This window comes from Clavelina lepadiformis, chromosome 5 (assembly GCF_947623445.1).
Source record: "Clavelina lepadiformis chromosome 5, kaClaLepa1.1, whole genome shotgun sequence".
Classification (NCBI taxonomy): Eukaryota; Metazoa; Chordata; class Ascidiacea; order Aplousobranchia; family Clavelinidae; genus Clavelina; species Clavelina lepadiformis.
Genome location: NC_135244.1, coordinates 23,215,494 through 23,231,717, shown reverse-complemented (window position 1 = coordinate 23,231,717; position 16,224 = coordinate 23,215,494). Strand labels below are relative to the sequence as shown.

Below are 16,224 nucleotides of genomic sequence, written 5' to 3'. Positions count from 1 at the left end.
TTTCCCAAAACTCATCATGACTTTCCCTTCATCTAGTCTACTGGTTCATGGACCTCAGACATTTAGCTCTTAGTAAAAGTACATTTATGAAATCATAATATATAAATTAAACAATAAGGTTACGTATAATAATTACGTATACATACAAATACTCACCCTCCAAACACCCAAATAAGGCCATCCACTACACAAGCTGATCCATCCCATCTTTCCTCATTCATAGATGGAACATCAATCCAAGTTTTTGTGTCCAGGTTGTATTTTTCAACAGAAGAGAGACCATATCCACCTGATTTAATTCATTTAAAGAAAATGACATGTCATAAATCTCCTTAAACATTTGAAAGATATTTACACTTGCAGCAAGACTCACCTATCGCGTATATTTCGTTGTTTAATACAACAGCAGTTAATCCAGATCTGCAGGTTTTCATCGGTGGAATATATTCCCACTTTCCATTTCGTGGATCATAACATTCTGCTGTGTTTGTTGCATAGTTGCTAACCCTTCCTCCAAGCGCATAAAGCAAACCTTTCAAAATAAACCATCAATCAATCAATCACGTCATTTGTGCTTGAAGTTCGAGCATAATTGCTCCAGCACTTTATGAAGGAAAAGTCAAATCCTTTGCAGTGGTGAGATTTTCTTTGACCATTTCCGTTGCTTATTTTATCTTTTGCTGATTTTTGTAAATTTGTTTCAAAATACACGGAATATGATTTTAGGCGCCAAATTTAAAATTGTTGGAAACATGATATCTATGACGTCACACAGACTGTTATTTCAAATCATAGAACATTTAACACGTGACCCGCGGGTTGATCTTCTATTCTCTGAGCTGCGTTTTGCATCGATTAAACTCTTGGACACAAAAGACCACGTCGTTTGTTTCTGCGCTTTTTGTTGTGACACATCATCAACCTTTTTACATGAGTAAGCCTAAGTGAGTCGAGTCAAGCCAGCGACGCGTGTCGCGTGCGAGTACATATTTCTAGTCGTTTTGATATTTATTTACATGAGTTAATTCCTTGTAAGTTGAAACGTTTATCAAAGTTCAGCAACAACACTAGACCATCGTCTGGACCTGAAGTAAAATAAATTTCTAAAATTCCTAAACGCCACAATTTTTTCTCAAGAAAGCGACCAGACAGACGCGGAAATCGTTTTCATTTTTCACTTTTTTAAACGAGAGAAAAGTAGTTTCCAATTCGGGACGAAATTTCAACAACCGAGTTCCGGGTATAAGTGATGAACCCGGTTTTTGAGTTTTGAGAAAAACGAACTTTTTGCGAAAATCAACTCAAAATTAAGGTAAAATCAACATCATTGTAATATAGTGAAATTTGCACAATTCGTCTGCGTTTAATTTATTAATTCATTTTTGTCGATCCAGGCAAAATTGTGAATATTTTCAAATTTTCTGGTTCGTTCAATTCGGTTTTGCCAAATTCGACTAGTTCGGCAATTTTCTTTTACTCCAGCAATCATTTTGGTTGTCAAATTTTGTCATGAACTTTGAGTAAACCTGAACATAAAGACTCAACGACATGAGAGAACTTACGCGATCAATGCATTTTAATTGTATGAATGTGTGAGTTTGTATAATAAATGTAATTTAAATGTTTAATTGATGGTGTTTTTATGTTGTGAGTAAGCCCTGGAGAGAATGCACTGTATGTGTCCATATGTTATTACTTGTTTGCATATTGCGCATTTCATAACCTATAGTACACCTGATCATGCGAGCTCAAGCTTGCGAAAGCTCGTGTTAAGTAAATAAAAGGTCTGAAGTGCCAAGTTATATTCTGCTTGTTAATCAAATTAACAAAGTTTCTTTTTTTCCTGCTTATGACGCAATACAAATTAATACCCAGGCTGCCAGTAAAAATATTGCGCAAACTAACTATTGTGATGAAATAATCACCAAATATCAAACAATAAATTGCGTAAATACTATACAGCGACTCTGCTATGATTGAAAATTGTGAACGCCAACGTTTTCCTGGATTTGTCCAAAAATCCGGATGTTAACATTTTAAAACCCAGGTTTCGAGAAATAGAAAAGGACAGAAAAATCCGTGTTTCGGGTTCGGGAGAGAAGTGCGCTCATGAAACGAGTTGAACCCGCTTAAAAGCGCTAAGAAGTAAAAAGTGTTATTGCGACCAAACTATTTGATGGTGATGATGAACGCCAAGCAGCTATGTGTAGTTAAGCTTTTAGGAGTATATCCAAGTGTCTGGATTCCTCTGAGGACCATGTGCTCACAAGAACTCATATTAAAGAGTTACAACAAAGACATGAACACGAATGAGTATAAGAAAATAGCAACCTTGTGCATTTTATTGTGCTTTAAATTGGACCTGTGACGTAACAAGGACCGATATCAAGCAAAATAAGCGAATAAGAACGCGAGTATCTGCTTCACGTAAACCGCGATCACCGGGCAGGTGCCGGTATGGTTTTATCAATGTGGAAACGAACGATTGGTGATTGGCAACTCTCAATTTACTTTGCCAACTTTGACAAAAGTTTACTTCAAACATCAAAATAATAAACTCACCTCGTGCACTGTCCAATGCATGGTAAGTTCGCTTGTTATTCATATTTCTTATCGAAGACCATTTCCTCTCTTCAGGATTGTAACTTTCACATGATGATAGATGACCAGTGTCATTGTAACCACCAGCACAATAAACAAGACCTACAAGTCATCAGGTGAATATTAGTAGAAGGTTCTTAATATTCTATTTATCTATTAATCAGTTATGGCAAGTGTGCCGGAAACAAAACTCTAGAGCATGTGATTCCATCAAATTTCCTATGACATTTACAACAAATAAATGATAAGAAATTCCAGTTACAGTTCGACACAGCTTTTACAACGCAAATACGATGTTTGCAACATGCGAATGCGATTGGTGTCCTGAAACGAGCTGGAGTGAAAATATTTTTAATCGCCAAAAAGAGCGGAAATGTGAGCGACAAAACGAGTTCTTTTCTTTATAAAAGAAGGTATAGGCCTACACGAATATAGCACGAATAACGGCTTTTTTCATCGATGAGCGAGAGCGTGAGCGACAAGAGAGGTTGCCCACCATCACTGTCTATAATTAGCATGAACTTGAACTTGCACGTCATAATAACTTACCATTCAATAAAGCTGATGCAAATACACCTCGCTTTTCTCCCATAGAAGGCAAGTTGCTATCCCACTTTGGATTCTCATCATTCAAGTCCAACATCTCTACAGAGTTGTAGTAAGGACCAAGCAGTGGCCAACCACCCATCAATAAAATTTGTTGATTGTAATTTACAGCAGATGGAAATCCCCGATCAATGTTTGTATCCTGTATGATGAAACATCATTGCATAAAGTCAACATCAACTGAAGTGAATTTACTAAAAATGTCAACTAAATACTGGATATGATGTTATTAATGGAGATGGACCGGCCAGACCTAAGTATAAAAACTATCTGCAGATAACAATACAATATGAATAAATCATGGCCCATGGACATGGTCAATAAAGTTTTGTGGTTGAGAGGATTGTACAGTGGCACATAACAACACAGGTATAAACTTTCTGCCGGCGACAATTCACAACAATTGATTCGATCAAGAAACAACAATCTACGACATTCCACGACCGCAAGGAATGTTTGTTAGCTCGTAACTTTAACATTCACTCTTCTTAGCAGATTGTCAATTCAAAATGATTATTGGGTTTTGAACATAAAATGGTTATTCGCGATAATTAAAACACTTTAACATTTCAATATATTCTTGCTTCTCCGTCAATTCTATTGTTACGTTGTTACTTGTCTACCTCTGGATGGAAGCGCTTGTCGATTTGGCTGCGCCTTGTCTGTTGCTACAACGAGTGATGATGACATTCTACCGATACCGGTACGGTTGTGTAGACGTGCCTAGTTTTCATCGTATTTGAAATACAATCCTATAGTTAACTGCAGGTCTCCTCGAACCAGCACTAGGAAAAAGGCCGGTAACACTATTTTATCCAAATTAAGTTAATACTCGCGTAAAGAGGTAAAATAGGGACGTGCATGAGCAACTTGCCGGGCAACAAACGTCATTTACATTTATTTTTAACAATAGACAATGTGACAAAATAATGATCTTCAAATTTGCTCCATTACTCACAATGGCAGGAGCAAGACCAGCAGTCTTGATGGAGTTTTGCTTTTTCTGAGCGTATTTCGGCGGTTTCCTTCGCTATGTTTTTCAACAAAAACCTGAGTGTTTGTTATGAAAGCAAAGCACGTTGCTAAAAGTAGACAGTTATATTAGGTGAAAAAATTTTCCGGTAAATTCGAAATAACACCATATAAGGATGGACTTGAGTTAGCGTATCAACAAATTTGTGCCTGTCTCATTGTTATATGTTTAAACCAGCTTTGCCGGTCCGCGCAACAATTAGTTTGCATGAAACAGGTCTGTGGTGTAAAAAGATTGGAAACCGCTGATCTAGTGCAACCAGCAACATGGTTTTGTCTCAAAGCAGTTGTTTCACTTGGACACTTTTCGTTTAAATTCGATCATTCTCGCCGATTTTCACGTTTTTAATCGTTTGCGTAATAATTGTTTTGCTTTAACTGTTTTAATAATTGCATTAATTAATTGCTTTGATTACTTTGCTCTGCAACCGCAACAAATTCAAAAAATATTTCATTTCGAACTTCATCTGTATATCTCTTGAATAAAAGTTTATTTTATACTTACTTATGAGAGAAATCTACTCGATGCAATTGTTACTGACAGAAAACATAACGATCTTATCTTGAGTCACACTGGGCCATGAACACACAGACACAGAGGAACAAATTATGCTTTCAACTCATTTCCAAGTGTCACAATACCGTGACAACAAGCATATAGGTCTATGACATCACAATCACACTTCTTAATTGAAACAAATTCATTTATAAAGCAAACATACCGGCATGTTACTCCACTGGTTTGTCTTGGTATTGAACTTGACAACACTTTGTGGGCAGTTCAAGCCACCAATCATAAGTATCTCATCAGACTGACCTAGAAAAATGTATTCGATTAGTAGTATTTGGTTTCAAGCATTGTTACAACACAGAAACTCAGTTGTTAAATCTACTGCTGCTGTTGCCACTACCACTAGTCGCTTAATCATTACCATCCTGGTCCAGTATATTAAATATTATTGGTTCAACAGCTCAATATTGCCATAATTTTGTTTAGCAAAGAGTTAACTTATATTAATGTACAGCTTATTTCAAGGCTTTCATCAAAGCCTTATAATTTTATGCACTGTCAAAACCATGATACATTATGCAGGGTTAGTTACAAGCAAAATATATTTTAAGAAAACCAATATGTACAGAGAAGCCCGATAGTTGCTGATAAAAACTGGACGCATATCAAAACAATTTAAGTGATTAATCGCTTTCTCACCTGATTTTGCTTTAAAACCTGGAGAACCAGAAAGTCGAGAAAAGAGTGATGTCACAAGAAGTTGCATGCAATCCGTGGAGTTGCAAACCAATTTCTAAATAATTAAAATTGAATCATGTTAGTACTTTACATATTACGAAAATATACTTTGTCGCCATGTGAGCCTTTTTGCAAACAAAAACATTTTTAAACTTAAATTTTTCAACATTGACTCGTAACATAAAGTAGCAGTACTACATGTTAACCCTATAACAATTTTTAATTTCTTTCAAAAATTAACACAAAACTTGGCGATGCATGATGATGCAAAGAAATAAGCAATGTGTGCAAAACTTTATGCAAGGTACCTCCTTTTGAGCAACTTTTATCAAAAAATCTTTCGACAAATTTTCCAGTTGAATGAGATGAAACAAATCACTGAAGTTTTTCCGTCTATCATCCAAATCATGAAGTGCCCAAGCAACTACACTCCTGTACTTGTCCTCATCGATCGAATCCTGAAATTTAATCAAGGTTAGGGTGACATAATATGTACTATTATATTATCTCAAATATATGATATGATGTATGTTAAAGCTAAGAATGGTCAAAAATTGGTTGAAAAAATGAAACATTGCAGATAGTTTGAACAAAGCCATTTAAAATTTTGATTTATTGTCTTAAGTTAATAGCGAAATTATATTAACTGCCAGCAATATTTGAAAATTTAAATCTCGTTAGTTTATTCGAGATAAGAAGTGTCTAATATAAGTAACTAATATACCGCAATGTAACAATTCTAACATGAAAGTGTGGATTGCAATTAGCTTCTTCCAATCACCACATTTCACACAATGTTGTAAGAATTATCAAAACAAAATGTTTGATTTAGATACTGTATAAAAATCATTACGAAACAAAAACATACCAATTCTAAGTCTACTTCATCACTTTCCAACTTCAGCATAGCCTTGACATCATCAACTCCAAGCTCAAGAAAATCTGCACTTTTTAAAACTGCTCCGAGATTTTTAAAAATGAAAGTTTCAGCTGCTTGAACAAGATCACCCATGTTGTATCGGTTTGAATAAGATCGAATTTTCAAGCAATTTTCTCCATTGAGAGATGCTTTGAAAAATTTCCTGCAGTTTTCCTTCAAACCTTAAAAAATCTTTCAACTTATTTAGGAATAAAACCTGTCATTTACTTATGATACAAAATCTATTAACAATCACTCATTTCATATGTTTATTCAAGCTTCCTGAATTACGTATATTCGATGAATTTATAAAAAACTTGATAATTTTCTCAACATTTAATTGAAAGGAAATATCTTTATAAACTATTGCATTGTACTTCTATACAAATTAGAAAACATTGATTGCTCATTTAGACAATCCAATATTAGATCACAAAGCTCATGTGATTACAGTTAATCCAGTTAACACAACCAAACGTTTATTACATCTAAGTTGCTAGGAACAAAATTTTTGTATTCATCCTCCATCATAAAAGCCCCGTTTAATACATCCACTTTCGATTCCTCATGGAGGCAAATTATTCTTTATTGTGTTCAAGCAATGGCCTATGGTAATGAACAAATTTTTAATTGAACAAGCTGTGTGGGTAAATAGAGCTGTTTACTGAGAAGAAACCATGCCCGATTATGGACAAATGGTGTGGTAAGATAAACTTTATCCTCGGAAGAAGGAAAATCTTTCCACAACTGTAACCCAGCAATGAGCCCTCGTCGCTTGAGCTCCAGTTACCAAGCTTGCCATTGTCCAAGTTCCAATTGTAAAACTATATTCTTTCATTTCGTTTTCTTGATTTTTATGTCGAATATTTTATTTTATGTCGATTTTTATATATTATTTCCCAAACGCAGAACTGTTCACCAGGACCACTGCACAAGACCAAGCATTGTTTAATGCCTTGCCAAATAGCATTATAAAGGTAGCGTCACTAGGTATCGAACACAGATCGCATTATGGGCAAGCCCAGAGCCTAAACCGTCCGAATATCAGGAACAGCTACTCATAAACAGACTGTTTCCGCCTACAAGTTGAGTGAATGCTGTACAACACATTGATTGCATTTTGATGCCATAAAGAATCGTTCATTTGCAGTTTTAGGAAAACAAGTTATTACAACCACTGCTTATTACAACCACTGCTTATTACATCCGATTGGTTGTGAGTGATAAATTTTGGAGGTTCTAATTGCATTAACCGAATTCTACTTAAAAATATTTTTAAGAGGATAAAAATCCAAACTTTGCACATTTGCACAGAAGAGTCTACAGTTTAAGTTACTTTTATAAGATAGTCAAAACCAGCAACCTTTATGCACAGCTTTTATATCAATAAATACAACAAGTATCACAGAATCAGCTACAATAATAATAATTACTTATAATCCATAGATATTCTGCTGCTTCCAATACATCATATACATTGTCATGAGTGAGGATTATGCATGAAGTGTATATGAAGTTAATGACCGATGCCATTGTTGGACCACTGACTTCTTCAACACTTCCTTCATTCAAATTACTTTCTCTCATCTACCGTATAAAGAAAAAAAAGTAAATACTTAAACGTTTTTATGAAATAGTAAATTATTAAGAATTTAACCCATTTCACCTTTGTAGTGAACATTTTCTTGAAATATTCTGAGAATGAACCAACCACACATTTGTGAACAGGGAATTGTTTTCCTCCAGCTTTTATTGTGAAATCACAGAAGTCCTTTGTGGTTTTTCTTTCCCTTTGTGACATAAAGATCATGAAACACAAAACAATTTTTACTTTTGGAAACCAATGTAGAAAAATTGTGACAGATATCAACCATTACAGTAATCACAATCAATGACATATTAGCACTTCATCACATTACAGTAGAGTAGAGACTTTGTTATAGTAGGCAGTGTGTAGTGATCATAGGCATAAGATTTAAAATCCTGGATCTGCTTAAGTCTATGAGTAGCCATCTGAAAATTTCCTAAACGTAGGATTCGTATAAGCCAGCCACCCGAACCATAGTCAAGCAACCACTTGGTCGTGCTTTCATTCGAAAATCGCAGGCCAATGTATTCCACAGGGATTGATATGGGGAAGCAGACATCCAGTCACAGTACGTAAAGCGCCGTTTATGACGCTTGTCGATTTGGTGAGTGTGTGTACTGCCACACCAGACAGGTTCTTAGTTCTCAGCGGCGGAGTAGAATAGAACCCGAGCTGATGTACAGATCGTAGTAGCCACGCCTGAGATCACTAGTTGTCCTATCAAAGGAAGCATGGGATGTAAGTTTCTTGTGTAACGACTCTAAGTGTCGGCGATAGGTGAGCAATCCGTCCAATGTTACTCCAAGGTAGTTGGAAGCATGACAGAAGGACACAGGCTTGCTTTTGATGTTAATTAACGAAATGTGCAGGCATTTGGTTTCGGATGCACAGGTATGGGGTGGTCAAGGGATGCACAGAGATGGGTTCCTTTATGTTCACAGAAGTTAAAGGGAGGGGTTCCAGGATCGATCCTTGTGGTGGGCGCAATTTCTTACCCATCAAAATTTGCTTCGTTGACGGTAAACGATGGTAAAGGTAACAAACAATGCACAAAACACACAATACTACTAACGTTACTGTCAAATTGTACATATCAGTTTTTTTTACATTTTGTCATACGTATATACGTGTTTTTACCTACTTATCATATCAGCAATAATTATGATGTTTAAAAATGACATTTTTATGAGAAAAGTATCAAATATACTTGTACAAATGAGCTTTTCTTAAAATTAACTACTTACTCATTCAAATTGCTGAGTATTTCAGTGGCGTGATTGTTGCTGAATTCCATCTTTTCTAGTTTAATGTAAGAAACAAATAATAATTTAACTGAACCCAAAACTTTTTGTTTAAAATTCTGCAACCGTTTAAAACATAGTTTAGTCATAAAACTCAACCATTATCTACCACACTATCTAGCAATTATCATCAGGTACAAATAACAATAAGGTTGTAATAGAAAATTGGTATATCGCACCTGAACTTGAGAGTTTAACCCACTTCACTACAATAAGTACTTGTTGAAATGCTTATTGCGAGTGATAATATATGAATCTCATGAGGTCGTTGTCTACTTTTCTCACCCACAGATTTAATTGTTCACCTTGACGGCTTATTGTCTGATGACAGGCTTCAATTAACAGTGATCAATATTATAATGACTTGTTTCCACTGCTATATTACAGGACCAAAGTCCTTGCTACCTTTTGAAGATGACAATAAAGTTGTCTATCTTAACACTGAACTTATTCAAATATAATTCATCAATGGTTACACATGAATGACAACTGAATATACTGATTAAATTGAAGTTTCTTTGAACAATTACATTTAGACAAAACATTGGCAGAGCAACAGCGTAAAGATGTCCATATTATATGGTTGATCTTAGTAGAATGAATGCATTGAACAACTGTGCATAACTCACGCAAGATAGCCAGGCGCGATATTTATGTCACGACTTAAAACTGAAAACAGAAAAGTATTGGTACGCATATAATATATCCTTAATATAATATCCCCTTATTATAATATCTACTTATTATCACATCACCTCCCCCCAAGGAAATTGCTTAAATGTAATGAATGCAATTTTATGATCAACATAAATTAAACAACATAAATAAATCAACAAAATCAACATAAATAAAAAGAAATTCGCCATAGGCAATAATTGACACCAAGGCAGTGATAACAATAATCGATATAATACGGTTTTGTACAAGTCAAATAACTACAAATGTTAAAATATAGTATAATACAATCCATACTGGCAATACATTTGCAATAATGTGGTAACATGTATTCTTAGAATATATGAAGCAAATTAGGTTACAAAGCAGTACAATGATGGCATTTATGAAAGCTCAGGGTTTAACTTTTGACAAGCTTCATTATCTCCTTGTTCAGACACATTTTGATTATCGTTATTTGAGTCAGAGTTGCTAGCATGTGCTATGACAGATCTGTTACGAAGAGCATATGTTTTGGCACGAATGATAGATATAAGCATAGGCAATGTTAACTTTAAAAACCATAAAGTGAAAATTATGCTCCAAATGTAGATCAAAATTAAGAGAATAAAAAAATATTCCACTTAGTATAGGAGAAGTAATACTAGAAATCGTTTATAAGAACACATTGGTTAAGGTGTTGTCTATATTTTGTTGCAGGTATAACATATCTGCTGTATTTTCTGGGTCGGATCTACTTCCAATAAAATGATATAATTGGTCATGCACGAGACGAGTTTGACTGACAGCTTGCAAAATACCCGATAAGTCATCAAAATCATAACCACAAGTTTACAATTAGTCATGGCCTCAATTGCACTGGATATCTGGTCATGTGCATGATCATATAGGGTTGTAGATTTAATTAATATTGCGTTATACCCAGTATGTGTATAACCTTTTGGCCATACACATTTTTGTTCATTGGAATTATGAGTACTCCATGACATTGGAGCTTATTAAAGGACCATAGCCAGAAGCGCGTTTGGTTCTGACCCAATCTGCACAAGCTTCTACGCTTGGTGCAGGATTAATTAGTGCTGTTTCGTCACAGGTCTTGGCCCCAAAAAAGAAATAAATAGTCTTAAGAGCTGTAGATATAACTGAACATTTATATATGGGTATCATTTTCCTCTTGGGAACAGGGTCATAAATCGTCACTCCACATCGTTGAATTAGTGTTGCATTCTGTCGAACACATTTGTGAGGTTTGGGAATCAGATATTCTCCAGTATGAATGTTGTTATGACACAGCCTTAATTGTAGCCGTGTTGCGGATATACATGAAAAAATAGCAATACTAAAAATACTCAAAAGGATAGATATAGAAGTCATTTTATCGATAACATGCAGGCTTTGTGATCTCACGTCCGGTTCTCGTGATATATCTAGGAACAGGTTCTTCGTCCGTGTTTATGCTTTGTGACAGAGAACGTGAGTCATTAATAAATAAAGGTCTTTTTAATTCACTAATTTGATAGCGTGACTTAACAGTCGCCGAATATGCAGACTAAATCGCAAAACAAACATGTGGTGATCAAATGGCACATTTTTATACCAAATGCGGTGTTGTTTAAGAGCGACAACCAGCGGCAAACCATAAAACACCCAACGGCCGCTATAAAACATATTTCCTTCTTGCAAAGAAAGGAAAGTGGTAAAATAAAATATGCCGTTGGAAAACATAAAACACTCAAAATCAATCAAGTTCTTTTCCTCTTTCTCTTTCTGGGCTAGAAATAACTGAAATGAAATAACGGTGTGAGCGTCGGAGTTGACGTCATTTCCCCTAAACAACCATTATAATTGTTGTGTAACAAAACAAAATTCCAACAGCAGAAAGTATCATGCTTCGTGTAAGGGAATCAAGGCCTAATATTACAACCAGCGGAAACGTGCAGATGCACAAAACCAAGCTGCAAAATATTACCAAAGGCTCTAACCGTGCACGATTGATCGAGATGCAACTGCAAGTTGAGATGGCGAAGTCGAGGAACAAGTGCACGGTAAGGGACTTTGCCAAAATTCTTTTTGCGGTATTTTGGTTTTTCTTGCTGTTTGTCGTTGACAAGTTAAGAAGAAAAAACAAAACTATACACAGAGAAGATGGCAGCAGAAGCACAACCGAAAAACTAAGAGGTGTCCAAATAGCGACAATGTTCTCTGTGGGTTAGCCACCTCTGGTAAAAATTCCTGTTGTTTGAGGATGTATCGCGGTGTTCGTTGTCATCAGTATCAAAAGCAACACATGAAGCCTCACGTTCTAAGCTCTTGGGTAATAAGGTAACCGCTCTACATACTCCCCGTTGTATGTCAGCCAGGAAGACTTTTAAAGAGTGACTTTGAAAGAACGAAATTTTTGGCAAGAAATTGAAAAGCCACTGATGATTTATTGGATCGAGCGCAATTTAAAAGTCTATGGAGATAAACAGACACTTCGAATCGCGAGCACGCGCGTTTTCATAAATATCTGGTAACAAGATGGCAGCGTCGTGAATTAACTTGCCAGGCTGGGCATAATGTTGCTCACGGGTATTTTGCCTGATATCGTTTCAACCGGTTTGTCAAGACTTTTGTAAATGTGAATGTTAACATCGCTGTTTGAAAGAGAAATCGGGAATTCTGTAAATCTTCTTTTGCTTTTTTTTATGGATTAGCGTAATTAAGAATTCTTTACTATACAGTAGATTTTGGCGTGTAAGCATTTTTATATCACGCTATTATGATTTATATAAAACCGCCGCCATTTGTGCTCCAGCATTCCTGATAAAATTCTACACTAAGACCATCGGGGCATTTTCCTTCCGAAATGGGCTTAATCAGGTTATAAATTTCACCATCACAAATGTCCGTGTCAAGGGTTTCTCTGCCGTTGTCTGACATCGATGCTGTCAAACAACTCAGGAAGTTGTGTTGGTCGTTAATCGATGTCTGCTGTGGCGAGTACAAATCTTTGGAAATTCGTCGTTTGTAATAATTCAGTGGTTGTGTCGCAAGGCAACTCCTATTTGTATAACTTTTCTTGTTAATTTGCGTGCATTTGCGCGATTCCATAAAACGTTCCAAAAAATTTTTTGTAGTTAAGGCTTGGCTACGTTCCAAATCTTTGCGTTGTTTGCTTACGTTGGTAATCGCTTTAAAGCTGTTTTTGCTTGAAGGTAATTTTCAAAAGTGTCTTCGGATTGTGAAGACAATATTTTGCAAATTGCATCGATGACATTGTAACGCAATACGACGTTATACTGGAAAGCTTAACTGTTTTCTAATGAAGAATATTGCCTCGCCTTGGCGAGGTAGAAAAATAAACTAGACTCATTGCATTGCTCCCAAACAAGGAAATCTTTAGTAAAAGGCGATATTTTATTGCGGAAAAATAGCACAGAAAGAGAAAATATGTACAAGGCAAACTTTTCCAAAATCTACTTGCAAAATACTTCAATTGAACATGTCGGTGATGGTAATGAATTTAAACAAATGACAATAACACAGATCGCGAAATCTTAGTAATGACACATCTGTAAATTGTAAGTAGAGCGTACGTAGCAGGTACGATAAAGGTTGTACATCGCAAGCAATTAATGGTGAAAGTAAGGTCTCATTTACACCGGAGGTTTATTCGGCGGCACGAAGTTGGTGGCAGGTTGGAATGTGGCGAGTGGCCTCGGCTGGCTCATGTGTGGCGCCACTGTTGTTGTAGTTGTCGTGGTAACGGTGCGTTGTCGATTTTTCGCTTCAGCTGCAAACAATAATGACAAGATAAGAAGCGAAATCTGTGGTTACAGGTCGTGCTCATGTGTTCTGGTTATATAAGATGCTGCATTAGTTGTGTCTTCAAAAATGCAACATTATTAAAAAAGCAAATTTGTTCATCGTAATTATTAACTATGAAGCTTGGCGTGGCAAATCTTATAAAGCATCGTGTTAATTCTTGGACAGAGAATAAAGATGAGGCTGATGAGGACAGACTATTTTAGTTCAATTGGAGTTAAATTTTTTAGTTTGTTTCACTTTTCACTTAATGTGTTTTGTACATAAAGCATTCAATGATTTTGACTTACAAAGCTTTAAAGAAACAACAGGCTGGTGCTACCTGCTTAAAAAATGAAACATTGGCTATAAACAAATATGGGAATAACTTTAGAATGATGTGCGATCGACATAGAGTGGCTTTGCCGGTCGATCACGACCGACGCGAACCATAAAGGATTGTGGTTTCATTGAAGTCTGTTAGAGGTGCGAAGTATACAACTATGAGGTCACTCCCTTGAACTTTGGCGATTATTTACTCACTGGCGATCGCTATGAACGCTACTCCCCACATAATGCTCCAAACCCAACCGAGGAAAAAGAAACCAAGTAACAGAAGCTGGGCAATTCCGACCCAGAAGTTTATGCAGAAAGTCCCGAACCTTCCACCCCCGGACTGTCCGACGTTGCCGCAGCAAAGAACGCTGAACCCGGCGATGATGGTGCCTGAAAAAGTGTAAAAATTTTTTTCTCAGGTCAGTTTGTGCGCGAAAATGTTCGCTGTGCAGCAAGTTTTCTGAATAGTTGTTGCGAGATCGAATAAAAACTGCTACAGTGTTACAAATGCCACTAGGAATTGAATCTTAAATCATTGGGCGTACGTTCATACGCACACACTATTGATGTGAAGCAATAAAAATAACATTCTGAGGCTTTAAGTATCGCTACATTTTATCTATGATCAAGGCAATATCTCACCTATTCCAGGTAGTAAAAAATTTACGATGCAAAGAACAATAGCAAGAGCTATCGGTAGTTCTGGAATGGCATTTCTCATCCCATTAGGCTTTTTTTCTGTCGTCACAGTCGTTTGTGTGACGTAGGTCTGTGGTGGAGCTGTTTGTCCGATTTGACTAACTTCGTAACTCGGTGGTTGATTCTGCTGTAGGATTATATTGTCACAAAGTTTTAGTTAAAGTTATATAATAGCATTACATCATGTGTTAATTGAAATGTTTCTTTCAAGGATTGTTCTGCTTCAATTGTTATCACACAGGCTGTGGTCGTAACTCAACTCGTACAATATGGATAAAAAATTTATTCGTATTTTTCTTGTTTGACCAGTCTACAACCAGGTTAGCACAACAACTTTTCGCTTCCCTTCAACAATAAGAAATGTGCAAATAACCTCGTAACATGCGATTTCCAAATACTCTCAAAATATCTCACCCCATAATTTGGATTTCCGGCCGCATCATAGGAGAACTGCTGGTTTGACGTCATCATAAATAGCTCGGTCTCTCAAAACATTGATGAACAAATCACAAAATTGTAAGAAGTTAACACACCTAGTGGCCTATGTGTCTGTCACAGTAAAAGCAAGAAGCGTTTGACTATTGTCCAGTTCAGTGCTGTCGTCAGCGAAGCTTGACAAAGCTGCATAACCACCCAATATAACTTTCAATATGTAGCCTAATACAACCCATTTTTGTTCTAAATAATCTAGAGTTGAGAAATGCCTCTCTTTGTTTATATTGTTCCCATGCTATGACAACGGTTCATTGACTTTGTCCATATGCCCATGCAAATACTTGCTCCACACTTTGTCCATTCAAGTATTCAGTCGCACGTTACAGCTGTTGACTTTAATCGAAAATGCTATTGTGACGACATTTCCATTCATTGCTTATTATTCGTTAAAAACGTAATTATTTGTTTCATGCAAACAATGTCCTTTAATTTTAATCGCACTTCTAAGAATTTATAAAATACCGGGTACTTTAAAACTTGATCGTTTGCGCGACGATTCTAACCAAAGAAACCCATGGTACGTTTTTTTAAAGGAAAAGCCTTACTTACATTACTTACTTACTATACAGCAGTTTTAGAATGATATTTATATGGACTCTTCACGCTCCAATGGTTGTCGGTTTATTTGTGTGGCAGCGTCTCACCTTAACAATTACAGCAAGTTTTGCCGAAGAAATAGAGCGAAATAGATTTCATCGCTTTTTGGAGGTGAGTTTAAAGTAAAAACACGGTACCTGGGTTGTTTCGAATTATCCCAGAATGATCTGCATTGACCGTCACGCTGCCTTTTTCCAATTGTCGCCAACTCGCATAATCAGGTTGTTTATTTAACACTGCTGCTCTCTGCTACTTCCAAATCCACTTTTGGTCAAAATTTCACTTTTAAAACATAACCTTACAATTGCGAGCATCAGGAGTCGAAGAAAATACGTCGTAA

At 36.2% G+C, this 16,224-nt stretch overlaps 3 protein-coding genes across 5 annotated transcripts in view; all 3 read right to left on the bottom strand.

Annotated features, from left to right (window-relative positions):
• Positions 1-2,351: 2,351 nt before the first annotated feature.
• Positions 2,352-16,224, bottom strand: part of LOC143459614 (kelch-like protein 12) — an 88,042-nt gene continuing 74,169 nt past the window's right edge. The window contains exons 5-10 of the mRNA XM_076956830.1: positions 5,797-5,946; positions 5,450-5,543; positions 4,962-5,056; positions 3,151-3,349; positions 2,563-2,703; positions 2,352-2,362 (exon numbers count right to left, since the gene is read on the bottom strand). Of these exons, the coding sequence (XP_076812945.1) occupies positions 2,352-2,362; positions 2,563-2,703; positions 3,151-3,349; positions 4,962-5,056; positions 5,450-5,543; positions 5,797-5,946 (690 nt within the window). The remainder of the gene's footprint in view (positions 2,363-2,562; positions 2,704-3,150; positions 3,350-4,961; positions 5,057-5,449; positions 5,544-5,796; positions 5,947-16,224) is intronic.
• Positions 7,060-9,869, bottom strand: LOC143458863 (kelch-like protein 21). Of its 2 annotated transcripts, XM_076955744.1 has the most exons (4): positions 9,476-9,869; positions 9,240-9,294; positions 8,074-8,197; positions 7,060-7,994 (listed from the first exon to the last, which is right to left on the bottom strand). In XM_076955744.1, the coding sequence occupies exons 2-4, from the start codon at positions 9,287-9,289 to the stop codon at positions 7,818-7,820; spliced, it is 351 nt and encodes a 116-aa protein (XP_076811859.1). In that variant the 5' UTR covers positions 9,290-9,294; positions 9,476-9,869; the 3' UTR covers positions 7,060-7,817. The 2 variants fall into 2 exon arrangements, with proteins under 2 accessions (XP_076811859.1, XP_076811858.1); XM_076955743.1 differs by lacking the exon at positions 9,476-9,869 and having other exon boundaries at positions 9,240-9,388.
• Positions 13,381-15,339, bottom strand: LOC143458861 (protein stum homolog). Of its 2 annotated transcripts, none has more exons than XM_076955741.1 (4): positions 15,207-15,339; positions 14,736-14,916; positions 14,301-14,483; positions 13,381-13,746 (listed from the first exon to the last, which is right to left on the bottom strand). In XM_076955741.1, the coding sequence occupies exons 1-4, from the start codon at positions 15,261-15,263 to the stop codon at positions 13,610-13,612; spliced, it is 558 nt and encodes a 185-aa protein (XP_076811856.1). In that variant the 5' UTR covers positions 15,264-15,339; the 3' UTR covers positions 13,381-13,609. The 2 variants fall into 2 exon arrangements, with proteins under 2 accessions (XP_076811856.1, XP_076811855.1); XM_076955740.1 differs by having other exon boundaries at positions 13,382-13,746; positions 14,736-14,919.